Genomic DNA, 15,911 nt, shown 5'->3' with positions numbered 1-15,911 from the left:
GTGATTCTACCCGAATCTAATAATTAAATTACTATCTGCTGATTCACTTAAGTCTTAAAAATAAACCTGTGAAGGATTTAGCTGCTAATACTTGCTAATGAGTTTGCCGCCTTCGATTTAAGGATTGATAGTTGAGAGGCATGGTACGATGACTTTGATCAAATTTTAATTCATTTTGCTATACAGCCTCTGTTAAGCATAATTTCATAAAGTAATGTATGAGGAATTTATAGAGCAAGTTATTGTGTACAATATTGCTGAACAAAGTTTTACTGCATCTTTTATATTTACAGTGCTACAATGCCGCTACTGTGTTGCTAATCAAATATACGTTCACTGGTTACCAACGGGATAGGAGCCGTATAGCATCGTAAATACAAAAGATACAACCAAGTTTTGTGAAGAAAAATTGTAGATGATAACTAGCTCTATAAATGTCCTCTGCATAACTTTTTCGAATTCTGTTTGGCTGAGGCGGTACACTCAAATAATCAAAGTCGAGCCAAAGTGAGTGCGCCATGCTTGATAGTTGATAAGCCAAGGGAAATTGAGACAACTAATGATGGCAATACAGCGAACAAATTCTTGAAATGCTCTAAGATTAGAAATAATTGGTTTAAAAGTAAAATTACTTGAACGTTACAGGACTATTTTGTAGCGCTCGTCCTCTGGGTACGCAATCAATACGGTAAAATTGAAGGAATAAGCTATAAACTGCTCGAATGCTGGTAGATAAATACTCATAACGTTATCTTCTTCTATCTATTAATAAATTGCGCATTTGTAAACATTTGGTGATTTATTACGTACTCGTTTTAATTGCAGAATTGTCTAAAGAAACAGCGGAATTGAATAGTAAATATATTGAAAGTTTTCGTTTGACTCATACCCGTTAGATGCCACCACGGGTAGCTACCAAAACCTTTTGCAATGATTATTGCTAAGTTCAAATTCATTCATTGCAAGTTTAAACTTATTCTTCGAATCCAACAAACCAAAATTACCTCAAGAAAATGTATTTAGATTGAAGTTTGTAAAATACTTGGACAAATATCATAGATACATTTGCATTTCAAATACTATCATTATACTGCTTGCAATTTTTTGTTGTAGCAAAAATAAATATACAAAACTGATCAAAAATAAGTACAATAAGTATTTTGGAACTACCTTCAAGTCAAAACAAAGAAAAAAGTAGCGTTAGCTTATTTAGAGAATGACAATAAAAAGTGTCTAGTAACAGTGCTCCTAAGTTAAAAGTATTAAATCATCCAAATTGAAATAATTCTAACGAAATCGTAGTCGTAGACATACAACTTTGACGTGTGTTTTGGTTAAAAGAGACTTATTTTCGTCCATTTTGATGATGCTGGACTTCATATTCATGAAAAATTCATTTATGGCCGCCCGTCCTAACAAATGGAACCACAGTGCACTGCGGGGGGCAGCCCCCCGTAGAGATCATCTATATCTAGGGTTATTTATTTTCCTAGATCTACTGACCTCTATTACTTCCTTCAGTTGGGTCACCCCTGTGAAATGCTACTTTCTACGGAAATATTTTCCGTGAAATGGTACATCCCGTGTAAGGTTTTTCGCGAAATGGTATTCTGCGAAACTCTATATTCCGCGTTATAGTCAACCGATAATTGGTGTTCCGCAAAATGGTATTTGCCGAAATAGTTTGTAATGATGGCGAATATTTAAATGCTATCCGCTTTATTTTATCAGGCTAAGCAATGGGGGGAATTGTTTTCTACTTTACTGTGAGGAAAATTTGTATATTAAACCACCCATGAACTCCCCAGAAACTTGCAAAACTCAAGATTGTGACAAAGGTCATCCGAGATTCACGATTTATGTACAACACAGTTCAATTTGTGGCAATACGAAGTTTGTCGGCTCAGCTAGTGCCCTATAAATCCGCTTGTATAACGTTGAACATTGGTGAATTTCTATCGAAAAAAAATATCTCAATATCTCTAAATGTCGCTGGGATAGATACATACAATCTCTTGATATCAAAAAATATTTTTATGAAAATTCCTATGATACAGTTTCTGCTCACGGGATGCGTCCGTTTGTAGTAGTTTTGGCCAATTAGAGGGTATTTTACTTTACCTTTCTTGGTGTACAGAGATGTAATTATGGATCATTACATCCATCGCCATTAGAAAACTTTTCCGAATTCGATTTTTCGGTTTAAATTATCGAATACAGAGAATTGCATAAAGTAAAAAGGCCCCATACATCTGATTTGAGCAAATAAACAAGTTACAAGGTGCTAATAACAAACAACAAATAAACAAAACAAACATAACAAGATGCTATTTTTATCTCTCGGTTCTAAATCGGCCGCCCGCCAGAAATAACCAGTTCAATCTATAAGATTGCCAAAATTGTACTCAAAAGGTCCATAACCGGGAAGGGAAGGTAAACATACCCTACTTAAAGTTTTTTTTTTCTCGCGAGCAGCGCTTGCTGCAGGGATTTCAATCGCATTAGTATGTACCTATGCTTGCTTAGCAACGGGACGTCCTGCGGTTTTTGTTTATTTTAGCAACCTGTACTCAGCATGGTAGCAACCTATAGGGTAGAGGATCCATATTTCGCCAGTTGATGAATCCAAAGCCTTTTTGCATATTTGTGGTAGACATAAAAGAAATTATTTGACGAATTGGTAAAATTGATGTCCTCAACTTTACAATTCGTTAAATAATTTCTTTTAAGTCTACCAATATGGCGAAATATGGCTCCTGGCGAAATATGGATCCTCTACCCTGCTAGTGTTAAATTGCAAAATCTTCAAAGCCAATAATGACATTAAAATGGCCCCCAGTAACAAACGAAACCACAATGAACCGGTAAAAATTACCGTAAAACCAGAAGAAAGAAAGTAACCAAATCAGCTCTTGATCTTCTCCCGGAAAAGTTATGTAAAACTTAAAGACAAATTTAACCAAATAGTTGATATGAATGATGATGTTATTTCATTCTCTAACAGATCAGATGATTGATTTGGATTTTGCTCAATTTTGCAGATTTATGTTTGGTAATTAGAAAATAATTAATCAAGGATTACTAAAAACGTCAAGAAAACTCTAGGAGTCCTCTATGGTTATGCTAAACTTTCTTAATTCAATTGGTAAGTACTATTTGTTATAGACGTCTGAATTGAATTTTCAGATTGCAAAAGTAATTTGTTCGTTTATTCTGTATGGTAGAAAGAATACAGTGAACCATTTTCATGAATAGAATTTCTAATTTACTTTACTATCCAAAAATTCAATGACGGCTACTTGAACCTTAATAGCATCAGATAATTTCAAAAGGTACCCTTAGATTAGTGTTTCATTCTAAATATCATTCTCGCGACCAAGCCGGGGTTCCTTTTCGTCTGCTTTTGGCAGCGCAGCACAACGCGGTATCGATTTTCCCGGGTAAAAACCGGCCCGGCTGCCCAATAGTGTAGTTGATGTTGGTTGCTGGGGTGGTGGCTCAAGAACTGGGCTAGGCACGATTTCAGTGCGCATGTGTATGTTTCACAGGACAGGACAGGCAACGGATGGGGGGAAGGTGAACGACGTGATAAGACGGGCTGGGAAGGAAAATTATACGACGATTTCGTGAGTCTGCGGGAGAATATCGACGGCCGCACCCAATTTGCTATACTATAGAGCATGGATCGGATCGGTTTCACAGCGCCAGACCGCCGGAGCAATGATTGAAACAAGCGATTTTTTTATTTTTCTCAAACAAAATTTATTTATTGCTATGTGGTATATTTTTACTACGCTCTTTGTACGTTTGTTTCAGTCTTCAATGGTTTTAATTTTTTTTTTTTTTGGAATTCTGGGAATCATATTCCAGAAACTCACAGCCTTTTTTGATGTCTTACACTCCTTCGTTCTCCCAAGAAAGGGAAATATTTTACTCTAACTTTTTCGTCATTTCTTGATTCGGGAAATTGGTAGTCGGTTGTTTTTTTTGGTTGGTTGGTCTGCTTTGATTTGTAATTAGAACTCTCTGAACAACATATGACGAAAAAATCAAGTCAACAAACTTATGCGAGGAGATTTGCCGCAGCAAAATCTCATGGAACGAACGAACGAACAAACCAATAATGAAATATGTGAAATGTACCTGGCCTGGAAGTGAGAAACATATACATTTTGTTTAGCACTTGCTCTCTTTGGCTGGAAATAAATTAAAAAATGTACTCATATGATTAATTAAAAATTTGCGACACAAAAGTTGATTAACTTTCGAAACAGAAACAGAAAACGGAATCAATCGTTTGATAAGTTGTAAGGTATAAATAGACAACGATATGTTGAAACGTTTAAAGAACAAACGAATAATGAATGTATTCTGGGAATCTGGGGGGCGAGGGGGCGAATTGCACTGTCGGTAAAACAAATGTGAGCTTTTAAATTTCGACTGTGTGGAAGGAAAACTACTCACGAACGGCATGCTATAAAACAAAGTACGAAAATTTTTGCACCTAAAACACACACATATGAGATGCTGAATTTCAAATTTTTCTGATGATTTTGTAAGTGGAAAAATGAAAAACAAATAGATTAGGTTGTCGGATTCGTTCGAAACTGTCAACAGTTAAAGTTTTCCAATTCAACGAATTTGACAACTCTGTAACTATGGTGAACAACCGAATCGATACTTTGTGTTCGATGAATCACAGAAACGTCACGGTCAAGTTTTGACCGCAGCCAGACAGGTTGCTGCGATTCACCGAAAACCGGGGGGACGCAAACTCATAAAATCAACAATAGAAAAAACTAACAGAATCAATTAATCGGGGGAGCATTAATTATGTTCAGAGGGGGTGACAGTAAACATACAACCGAAACAGGAAGAAATCGTAATGAAAAAGTAAATAATCGAATTCATTACTTACCCACATAAAGAGAATAATAATAATCAAACGAAATTATTTGTCTCTTGACCGAGAAAAAATACGCTTATACAAAACGATGCGTGAACGAACAGATTTAGGCTAGGCTTTTTTTTGGTTCCGAACTGAAAGAATCTTGCGCAATATATAGAGGTACGCAGCACACGCACACACACACGCACAAAACAACCGGAAAGGCATAATTTGACGAAACTGAAAGGTTGGTTGGTTGGTTGGTTCTATCAATATATATATAATAGTTAATGTATGTGTGGGTGGTAAAAATCCAAGTAATCAATAAGATGAAAAAGCCGCCGATAAAACCCATATCAGAACAAAACAATGGAACACGTTTTTTGTCGAATCGGATTTGGTTTGGTTTGGTTTTTTTTCGTTTGTCATCAAAAACTCAAAACAAGTACGATGGGTTGTTTTTCCGGGAATTAGAAGAAGGGTTGGCTATTGGATTTTTTTTCACCGACGTTTCGACCACCACCTTGTGGCTGTGTGTGTGGGAGGAAGCGTGTTCTTGAACGAACGGTAGCGTACGGGTGAGCGGTGGGCGTTATATGTGGTGGCAGTGTGTGTGAGTGAGTGTGTGCGTGTTTCAGTGTTGGACAAACAATTTTTGCTGTGATGGTAGCTCGTGAAACGTTCGACTTGATTGATTGACAAACTTTTTTTTTTAACAAAACCCAAGATTTGAGGATAGACGAACAACGAAACAGAGATTTTTTGTTTGTTTTGTTTGGTTGATAACGACACAATTAACGAAACGAAAGAGAGGAAGTAAACAAAGCGCACACGCCAAATTGAACTCTCGGTTGTGTTTTGCTCGTACTATTTTTTTTTGTTTTTTTTTTGCTGTTTTTCTGGTGGAAACCAATAACGGAATAACGGAAAAATAAAATGAAGAAAAACGGACATAAATTATAAGATTTTATTGTATCCCATATTTGTTTACTATTTTAATGTTTTGCTTTTATAATTTTTATATATACACAAGAACATATTCAGGAAAATAAAATCATACATTGATTAATTCGAATATAAATAATGACAAATCAAAGCATAATTGATGCTTTCGGAAATTTGCTTACTATTTGATCTGCTTTTCGTTTTGGTGGTGGTTGGTTGTTAAAAACTGATTCTTGGAGCTTGCCGAAACAAAGAAACGAAATTTTTGATACGAAAACTTCAACTCAAAGCTACTACACGATGTGAAAATGTTTGATGACGTTTTGTTTTTTTTTAACTATCGATTCGTGGGTTTCATTCTCTAATATTCGAAGTGAGTTTTAAGAGTTGCTTCATTTCCTCTTGACAGGTGGTATCTGGTGACTGACTGTTGCACAAAATAGAGTTAAATCCATACAGGGTTTGGATACAAAACGGAAAATGTACGACTAATTTGTGGTGATTTTTCGCTACGATGGTGGTTTTTTTTCCAGCGGTATTTTCAAGCTATTTCATTTTTTTACGCTCAATATGTAGGGTTTTTTTAGAATGTCAGGTATGCTTCACACATTTTGCCAGTAAGAATCCAGCGGTCTCGAACCGTCTAATTTTTTCAGTGTGTGTTTAAAACTTGCAGGAATGCATGCTAACCCTCTTTCTTCTTCAAGCAACTTTGTACTTTTGTGTTTCCAAATGTTATGCTTTTTTTTTCTTTTGGTTTTGGACTTCTTGCTGGATTCTTTTGCAAATGTTTCCTCTGCTTACTTTATCCAAATTGGTTTGTTTATAAGGAACTGAAACAATAATCTTTCCGCCGTTATTGCAATGATACTCAAAAAATAGAGCATTCTAGAATAGGTTGCAAACCTTTCGAATTTAAGAATAGGCTCTTAATTAAAACTGCCGGTTCTACGGAAAAATTATAGGTGAAAATACGCTACAGTTTTACAAAAATATGCTTAAAATACTAACGTTCTGCTAAGTCAAACTTGATTTTAAATAAGTGTGAAAATCTGTTTAAATAAATAATGTTCTCTGTGTCGGTTCCGCTGTAACTATATACTAGTTTTTAAAGACCGTTCTTTTTTAAATCTAAGCAAAAGCAAGATAAAGAGTGGGTAGATTAAGGTGAGAAGAAAGAAATCATATAGTCACATCCTATTGCACACATCACTCTCAATTGTTTCTAACATAAACCCTAAAAAAAGAAAAAAAAACACACAAAAAGAAAAAAATTAAGAAATAATAAAAACATGTATCGAAATAAACAGTGGTAAATCATGCGCTCGAATAAAATAAAACCCAAGTGGATACTTAAAAATACTTGTCGATGGTTCCACGCCTAACAACACCTGCGGGACGTGTAATTTATCTTTTTTTCGGCTTTTCAACCTCTAAAATTACCCGCTTCCACAGGGTCTGGCCGGACGAACCACCCGAACGAACTAAACTAAACACAAAATTACAAACTAATTTGCGTTTCGTCGAAAACACGAAAAAAGAAGAAACTAAGAAGACGAAAACAACAATTAATAATAAAACTGAAGAATAATAACACAAGAGTCGCCTAATAGAGCAAAGACAAACAAAAAAAACTTCACCGCGAAACGATATTACGATGACAGACGAAAAAAGCTCGCTGTTTGTTTTGTCTGTTTGTCTGCCTGCGCCTACTCTGATTAATTACGACGCGCCCGTACGTCGAAACGTCGGCGTCGGGGTCGACGTCGTCGTCGTCGTCCTGCTGCTGTCGTGTGTGAGGCTATTGTTTTTTTTTTGCCAAAACCGAAATCATAATAAAAAGAAAAAGAAAACTATAATATGCACCGCCTGCTTGTTTGTTTGTGTGTGTGTGGGTGGTGTGTGTGTGTGGAGGTGGTGGTTGAACTGCTGAAACATAAACGTTACGTAATAATAATATAAACGAACTAAACGATAAATCAGTTAAAATGAATTTTGTTTTTTTTTCTCTGTCGATCAATTGGATGCTGTACGCACAATGAACTCAAAGCAAATAATGATTGATTTTCGTTTTTTGTTTTCTCTGTGTGTCCTTTTTTATGATCTGCGCGAACAGAGCTCTTTTGCCTTTGTGGTTGTAAATTTTTTTTTTCGCTTTCTCTCTCTTCCAGGTGCTGTGACGTTTCCTTTTTTTTTCCTTTTCTGTGGCACGTTAATCGAAATTAAAAACACGAAAACGAAAGTAACCAACCAAAACAAACGAAAAAACGAACGAACGTATACATAATCATAAAAACCGGAGAATGAAAAGAACGGAAAAGAATCAAACGGAACGGAAAGGAAAGGAGAAAAACTGAAAACAACAGGCAACAACAGAACAAAACAGAGAGAGAGCACAGCAGTAGAAAAAAATGCAAGTCTCCTCCTGCTCTTTGGCTCCAAAAAAAAAGAAAAGAAGAGGTATGTTTTTCTTTTTATTTTTTTTCCTCTGAATTTCTGCTTCTGCCCTGTCAAATGTCAAATAGATGTTGCGTCTGTGTCGCAAAACAGGGCCAACTGCGATCCGGCTCTATGGAGCAGGAACAGCAGCAGCGGTGCAGCAGTGCAGAAGTTTGAGAAGGAATTTTTTTAGGGAAAAAAGATTGGAAAAAATGTCATTATACTCTTGCTTGTTTGTTTGTTTGCTTGCTTGCTTGTGGGGCGGACTAAAAATATACGTACATACATTATACGGCAGCACACGGTGCTTGGGGGTACACAATCGAGCGCCGAAACATGTGTCAACACATTCTTGCATTTGTTTTTTTCTTCTCTCTCTTCTTAAACGTTATTTTTCTGCCTTAGCTCGTATCACAGTTTAATGGAATAGATTCGGATGTTAAGCATTTGGGGTTGTTCTTTTTTCCCCTGCTTTTTCACTGACGTTGTGTGGTAAGTTGAGGCCGTTCCACGACACTTAATGGTTGGTTGGTTGGTTGTTGTTGCAAATTGCAATTGCAAAGAGGCTTGAGACAGATCAGGACTGTAAAAATAGCGTCCGGAACTGTCCCTCTGGCTCTCTCTGGCGACTAGAAGTTTGTAAGTGAATGTAGCAAAATCTTGGAACCTTTACCACACCTTCGACATGAAGTGGATGTTATATTTTGTGTTGTGTGTATGGAAAAAAAACTTAATGATTAGAAAAATCAAAACACAGTACGAAAATAAAGTAGAAAATGCAAATCTAACATCATGACTATATAATATCAACATGTCTCAGTGAAAAAAATCATTTATATACGAAGGGTGTTGGAGTATTCTTGTATGTATGGTTTGTAGTAGCTAAATTCTCTTTTGCGACGTCGGTTTCATTCTTATAGAGTTTTGTGTATATCAATAACTTGTTTAATGTTTCATGTCTTAAAATTACTGTGCGACATTGTTATGTTTCTCTCATACTTTTTTTTTAGTTATTGGTTTAATATTGTTTATGCTTTACTGTATGTACCCCTCCCTCCTTCTACTAGAATTAGCAAGGTTCCAAACTATCAGACTAGTACATATGCTTGTTTGTTTTGCCTTGTGTTTTTTGACTCAGCTTGCCTGATTAAAAATTGCAATTTTTTTCTCAATGTTCAAAACATTTAATTGGGTTGGAAAATTCGCAAACGATGTTCGATGCCAGCCGATATTCTGTGCAATGGTTTCGAACAAAGACAACAATTTACGCGATCGATGGTGGGCTCTGGGCTGGGGGGTTTTCGGGTAAACTCCGATCCAATAAAAAAGGGACAAAACTACTGGTACATCCATAGAAGCCATAGGAAACTGACTAATGGACGTTTGGAATTGAATGTGTGGGTGAGAAACAGAACAACTTCACCGCACCCCCGGGCGGGTAGGAAACTATTGATTCTAGCTTACTTTCCACTGGGCAGCAGCCACGCCGCACAGCGTGGCATTCATTCGATTTACTCGTGTTTTTTTTATGCTTCTAAGTACGTTTGTTTGCTCGTTTGTTTTGTGTCGCTTCGTTCAGTTTGCGCGTTTTTCCATCGTTTTCGCCTGCTGCTGTGAATGTGTGTTGTCGTTATTCCTTCAATTTAACTAATTTAGTGGGCTTTGAGTGGGATTTTTTGTCCTCCTAATCTGTGAACCACAGAGTCTCATGCGCTGCGCTACATATATTATACACTAAAATGAGATCCTTTGCGTTTTGCTCGTTTTTCCACACTTCGCAGCGTTCGTGTCGTTTTGCTGTTCATTATTTGCTTTCATTGTTTCTTTTTTTTTGTTTCAACTCTTCATAGCACATTCTTTTTTTTGTTACCGCTTGAATTTCAAACTTGGTTTACCATTCTCTCAATAAATAAGATGTAAAAATAAATAAAATTTTCCTAGAATATTAATATAATCTTACTATTTCGTATCGTTTCTCATCATAGCTTGCTTACTTGCCTGCTCGCGTATTTGCTCTCTGCTCTGGTGTGCAATGTGTGATTGAACGAAATTGTGGCGACATTGGTATGTTACAGTTTATTTAGTTTCTTTTAATAAATATTGCAGTACCACTTTCATTACACTCGTTACCAAAATACACATTCTCAGTACAAGAGTAATTAGTAGTTTCTTCAGTTTTTGTTTATATTAGGGAGACATTTAAGACTAACGCGTAAAAGAACCTATCCTGGCGTCCTACTATGCTTTTGTAAAAGTTTCTTTTTCTTTTGACTAGATTTTCGTGTTTCTTTCAGTTTATCATACTTGGCGGATTTTCTACTGTCCGCTCATTTTTTTTTCTTTATTTTGTTGTATTGATCGTCGTTTTCGTCAACGTTACAGCGGGTGCCATTCAGTTCGCTGTTTGCTTCAATATTTGTTTTTTGTTTTGACAAAAAATGGCGCATTGTTAACTGGCTTCCTACCAGAGGAAGCCTCTGAAGGTTGGAAAGAAAATGATTTACCCCCTCCCGTCACACGCACACGAATTCATCAGCATGTTGAAGTTGCTAAGCTAAAAAAAAAGCGTCCAAAAAACTTCTCTCCAGCCGGGCAGATTGTGTATCGCAAAATTGCAACGACTCTGGTGCTGTCCGCGGTCCGGTAAAAGACGCAGCGAAACGTGCCGCGTCACCGTCTTCTGCAACCGATCACTTCACGGGTTATCATCGTTTTACCAGCTGCGCATTTTGTGTAAATAGTCGTCGAGATTCGAACGAGAAATAGGAGCACAACACCGCGCGTCGGGCGCGCTCGAGTTGCTAATTAATCTCCTCGACGACTAGTGTGCGCACACAAACACTAGAAGAGCAGCCAGCGATGCGCTCAGCTCACGCCGACAAAACGTGAACCCGTGCGAGAGCCGTATTAGCCAAAGCACGTGTCGGAAATTTCAAGCTCTTCAATCTTCGAGCTTCCGATTAACTTGATCACCTTTCGTGATTTTTGTTTTTTTTCCTGTAGGACGTAGTTCTACGTCAAAACTAATGCATCCAATGCCAATTTAAAGGTGTACGTACATCCATAAATTGCTTTCACTATATCGTTTAATTCGTAGAAAGATTTCTGATCGACTGATATAAATACCTTTCGAATTGGTTGCGGAATTGGTTATTTCGTGACGCTTGCATTTTTAGATTTTTTGGAATGACACCCTACCTTCATTACCTTCCTGTATGACGTAGTCCTACGTCCAAAAAAAAAACATAGATCAAAGTTGGCTCTGAACGAACGAACTAACCAACAGAAAAAAATTGGCGTCGACTGACAGACGACGACGACGATGACGATTAGCATGCAGCAATATAGAACTGCACTAGCAAAGCGCGGAGCGCGGAACGGACCGCGGGACGGCAAAAAAATGAATTAGAAATATTCCAGAAGAAAGATACACGCGACGCGAGTACTACTATGTTGGTTACGCGGCGCGACTAGTACCTAAACTAGGCGAACACAAGTTACACGTACACAACTACAACACTCTTGTATCCAGGCAGCGCGCAGCGCGCTCTTCCCTAATTTTCTGTTCGCCTCCTCCGTGCTTTTGCTTCTTTGTTTACTGTGAATTTTCGGGGTCTTTTCTCGACGCGAGTGACGGACGAACGAACGAATCGAACCGAACCTAACCAAACGAGAGAGACAGAGAGAGGGGTTGAGATTTTCACGGCTGGCTTTGATATTTTTCCGCATGCGCAGCGCACCCGCACAGCACCACCCCCGTCTTCTTCTTCTTCTTCTTCTTCGGTTTCGGTTCCGTCTTCCGTGCAGTCGTCGAATTATGTGAGTGAGATGTTGAAGTTGAAGTTGAACGAATATCATACTCAGCGGGACGCACACGACCCACCCCGGCGCAGCCCGCTGGCCGGTCCGGTTTACACCACCGGTGCGCGGCGAAATCGCACCCCATCTTTTCGTTGATAATTTTTTTTTTTTCGTAATTTGTTGGTCTGTCAGGTTTGTACGTTTGTAGAAGTGAAGAAAGCATTGCACCATCGGCGGGCGGCGACTGGTGGTGGCGACTGGCGGTGGCGGCGGCAGGGAAAAGCGCGTCCCGATGAGTTTGACACCGTACTATGTTTCAGTAAACTTACATGTTCTATTGTTCACCGAAACTGGAGCTGAAATCAAAATATCAGCATCAGAAATAGGGAATTTTTTTTTGGAATTACAGCAAAACGGAAGATCGTTTTCAAATTTTGATCCACATTCTGCGGCCAGAGGTGGTAACAGAAAGGAGAAAAAATGAGTATTTTTAGCGGAATGAGAACCATTCGAGAAGCACTTCAACATGCGATGATCTTGTGTGGTTTTGGTATGTTAGTGCTGCTGTTTTTTTTTTTGTTTTTTCGTGGAAAGGAGAAAGAAATCTGTTAGGAGGTTTGTGTATATCAAGAAAATTACTTTGATTTGTTGGTTTTGAAGCTGACTTGTAACACCCGTTGGCCGAGGGTGTATCCATTGAGTGACCGGATGGCCAGCATCGCCTCCTCGTAGTTCGTCATGGTCACGAAGCCGTATCCCTTGCACTGGCTGGTCGCTGCATCCTTGATGATTTTGACATTCTGAACGGCACCGAACGGGCCGAACAGTTGCCACAGTGTGTTTTCCTCCGTCTCCGGAGCTAAATTGTAGATGAAAATGCTCCATCCACCGGAAGGAGCGACGGCACCGATACCGTTAGTCGGAGCGGTCGGTAACATCATATCCAACACTTCACCACCCATCGGCGAGAAACGGGCCAGGCCCTTGTTGATCGGATGATGAATAGCGCCCAACCGACGAGTTAACTGTGGATTCAGGAACGTAGGTAAGGCCGGTTGCACAACCTTGGCCGCCGAGTTTTGTCCCGGTGTATTCGAAAACTTCACCGTTATCGGGTCTGTCAACCCCTTGGGGGTTGTTCCATTCAAACCAGCAATCGCCCGCTCAGCCTCCTTGCGCTGATCGAACCGAATAAATCCAACACCCTTCGGTTTATCATTCCCGTCCTGTACCAGCACACGGCTGGTAATAATCTCTCCATATGGTCTAAAAATAGTTTCCAATTCTTCTTGGGTGATGGTTTTCGGCAGACCAGAAATGTAAAGATTGGCTCCCTTGATGCCCTCCGAGCTGGGCCGAGCAAACGACACTTTCAGCACTTTATTCTGCAGTCGCAGTCCGTTCAGCACATTCACTGCCTGCTCGGCATCTTGCGAGCGGTGGAAATTGACAAAACCGTAGCCCAAGCTTTGTCCCTTCGGCTGGCCCGGATAGATGACGTTTTTGTCGCGCACCAGCTTGACGCTTTCCACCTCGCCGACGCTGGAAAACAGCGAACGAATTTCCTCCTCGGTCATTGTCTGCGGCAAATAGTTCACGATCAAATTGGTACGAGTGGTGTCTGATCCAGAAGCCGCTGCTGCGGCAGCGGCAGCAGCCGCCGCAACCGTGGCGGTGTTCTGCGATTCGCCATTTTGTTTTTGTAAATCTTGTACGGCCGCTAGCACTTTGTTCGTCATGATTGAAGTAGTAATTTTGAGGCTGTACTTTTACCTTGCTTTCAAGAAATGCCTTACTTCGAGGGTGCGCTTTTACTGAGTCGCACACACTATTTTCACTTTCGCACTTTTTTACTTGGCGATTGATTTTCTTGCTAGGAGATATCACACCGTCACGATCGCTAATTTTGTTACCTGATTGATTGAAATGTCACCGGTAGGCAAACGATTCAGCACTTTTTATCCGCAGAATCCGCAGCGAAACTCACTTGTCAATCGACTTTCGGGGTAAATTTAACAGTGGTTCTACACGAGCAAAAAAGAAATCTCGCGAAAAATCAATTTTGCTTATTTTCTCTCTTTCACTCCTGTGGCGATTATATCGGAACAGCACTTTTTTTCTTTCTCTTCACTTCCCCTTCACGTGTGTGGATGTATGAATGCGAATGTGGAAAGTATCTGGAACAGCACTATAATAGAACAAGGAGCTGCTGTTGATGTGATTCTGCTTAAATTGGTTTTTAGCACGAGAGCTCTAGAGCACGACCGTATAACTACGCTGATGACGATACAATGATTTCATAACAACGAAAGTGGCCACTTTTATAGACTTGTCGGTTTGATGGTGATGGTGGCAACATACTTATGCTGCGCAACATCACTAGACCATTAATGATTTTCTTACAACATCCCCAAAGCAGCAACGCAACACGCGATACATTTTTCGAAATAATACTGTTTTTGAATCGGTAGTTTAAAAAGTCCTGGCAGGTAGAGTGACTATTTACTATATGTATATAGTCACTCTACTGGCAGGATAGAGGAAAGTTTGTTTGTTTACACTAATCACTACTTTTAGACAGTGATTGGAAGATTTTGGAACCTGGATGACAGAATTCGAACGGAGAGAGAGAGGCGAACAAAAAACCGAGAGGTTTCTAGCCAGAGGTACACTAGTGCACGGGAATGACACTTCCAATACCAACCTGTACAAAAAAACGTAGCCAACATAGAGCGGGCCCAAGCTGACAGCTTCATAGATGGGCTCAAGCTGACAACCGAGTCGGATGTGTAAATTGTTAAATTTTCTTAGTTTTAGTTTGATTTTAGCCAAGGTTTTAGCATCACATAGCTAATGTTAGGCAGGCAATTGATGCGAAATACATGTAACTGTGAAAATGGTTAGTTAAATTCGTTTTGTGAGATCGCTTTGCGTTTGCCGCCTTTTTCATGTGAGCAACGAAAATGTGACGTCATATCAGCCCCCTGCACTAGTGCGTATAGTAATTGGCCTTGCCAGCGTTGAAAGCGATTTCGTAGGCTGCTCGCACTTACAGGAAATCTCGTGCCGAACTGTCAACGCGTGAGTGTTGACAAAAGCAAAAATACTTCCCTTTCTTTTTTTCTCACGCAAAACCCTGAACAATATCAGCAACGCTGGCAAGGCCAATAAAAGATTACTTGATGGGTTCTTATTCAAGGGGTTTCCAATAGCAATAATTACTACACACCTTCGAAAAAAGTTACTTTTGATTACTTTACTGATTACACACTTAACAAAAAGCACCGAGTTCGGTAAAATTTTACCGAAATCTAAACAGCTGAACCACTGACGAACTGACATGACACTTATAGAAGAAAATTCTTTAAAAACCATCGTCCTGCACATTTTGCTTGCACACTAGCACCCTCTGTTATGCATGTTGCGGAGTAGCTTGCATTTGCAGGGTTTTATGTTGTTGGGTTTTGTACATTTGAACGGTTTTATACTGAAAACTCAAAGCAACACTTGCGCGCCGCGGTGTGGCCATGTTGCGAAACATGCTTTTTTGAAAAATGGGTGGTTTTTGATCGGACGATGGAATTATCGCGAGTGTCTCGTCTGTTTGTCTGTGGCTGAACGTTCGGTAAAAATTTCGATGGTGCCAATCGACGTTTACAGATCATTAGATTAGTAATGTTTGGTGCAATAAAAAATTTCGTTAAAAAAAATCGTTTAAGCACAGACATAACACTCGTTTTCCATTCTTCGTACCGATTAAACTGTCATTTCAATTTTGAACTTAGTTGGGAATGTTTCCGTTTTGGTCAAAGTGGCGCTTTTTGACGAAAGAAGGGGA

At 39.2% G+C, this 15,911-nt stretch overlaps 1 protein-coding gene across 3 annotated transcripts; it reads right to left on the bottom strand.

Annotated features, from left to right (window-relative positions):
- Positions 1 to 5,868: 5,868 nt before the first annotated feature.
- On the bottom strand, positions 5,869 to 14,328 carry LOC128740444 (protein elav-like). 3 transcript variants are annotated; one of them, XM_053835985.1, is made up of 3 exons: positions 12,713 to 14,328; positions 12,403 to 12,429; positions 5,869 to 7,070 (listed from the first exon to the last, which is right to left on the bottom strand). In XM_053835985.1, the coding sequence occupies exons 1-2, from the start codon at positions 13,810 to 13,812 to the stop codon at positions 12,408 to 12,410; spliced, it is 1,122 nt and encodes a 373-aa protein (XP_053691960.1). In that variant the 5' UTR covers positions 13,813 to 14,328; the 3' UTR covers positions 5,869 to 7,070; positions 12,403 to 12,407. The 3 variants fall into 3 exon arrangements, with proteins under 3 accessions (XP_053691960.1, XP_053691958.1, XP_053691959.1); XM_053835983.1 differs by having other exon boundaries at positions 5,869 to 12,429; XM_053835984.1 differs by lacking the exon at positions 12,403 to 12,429.
- Positions 14,329 to 15,911: the final 1,583 nt, after the last annotated feature.

The sequence above is a fragment of the Sabethes cyaneus genome, chromosome 3 (assembly GCF_943734655.1).
Source record: "Sabethes cyaneus chromosome 3, idSabCyanKW18_F2, whole genome shotgun sequence".
Lineage (NCBI taxonomy): Eukaryota > Metazoa > Arthropoda > Insecta > Diptera > Culicidae > Sabethes > Sabethes cyaneus.
This window is presented reverse-complemented; position numbering and strand designations above follow the sequence as displayed.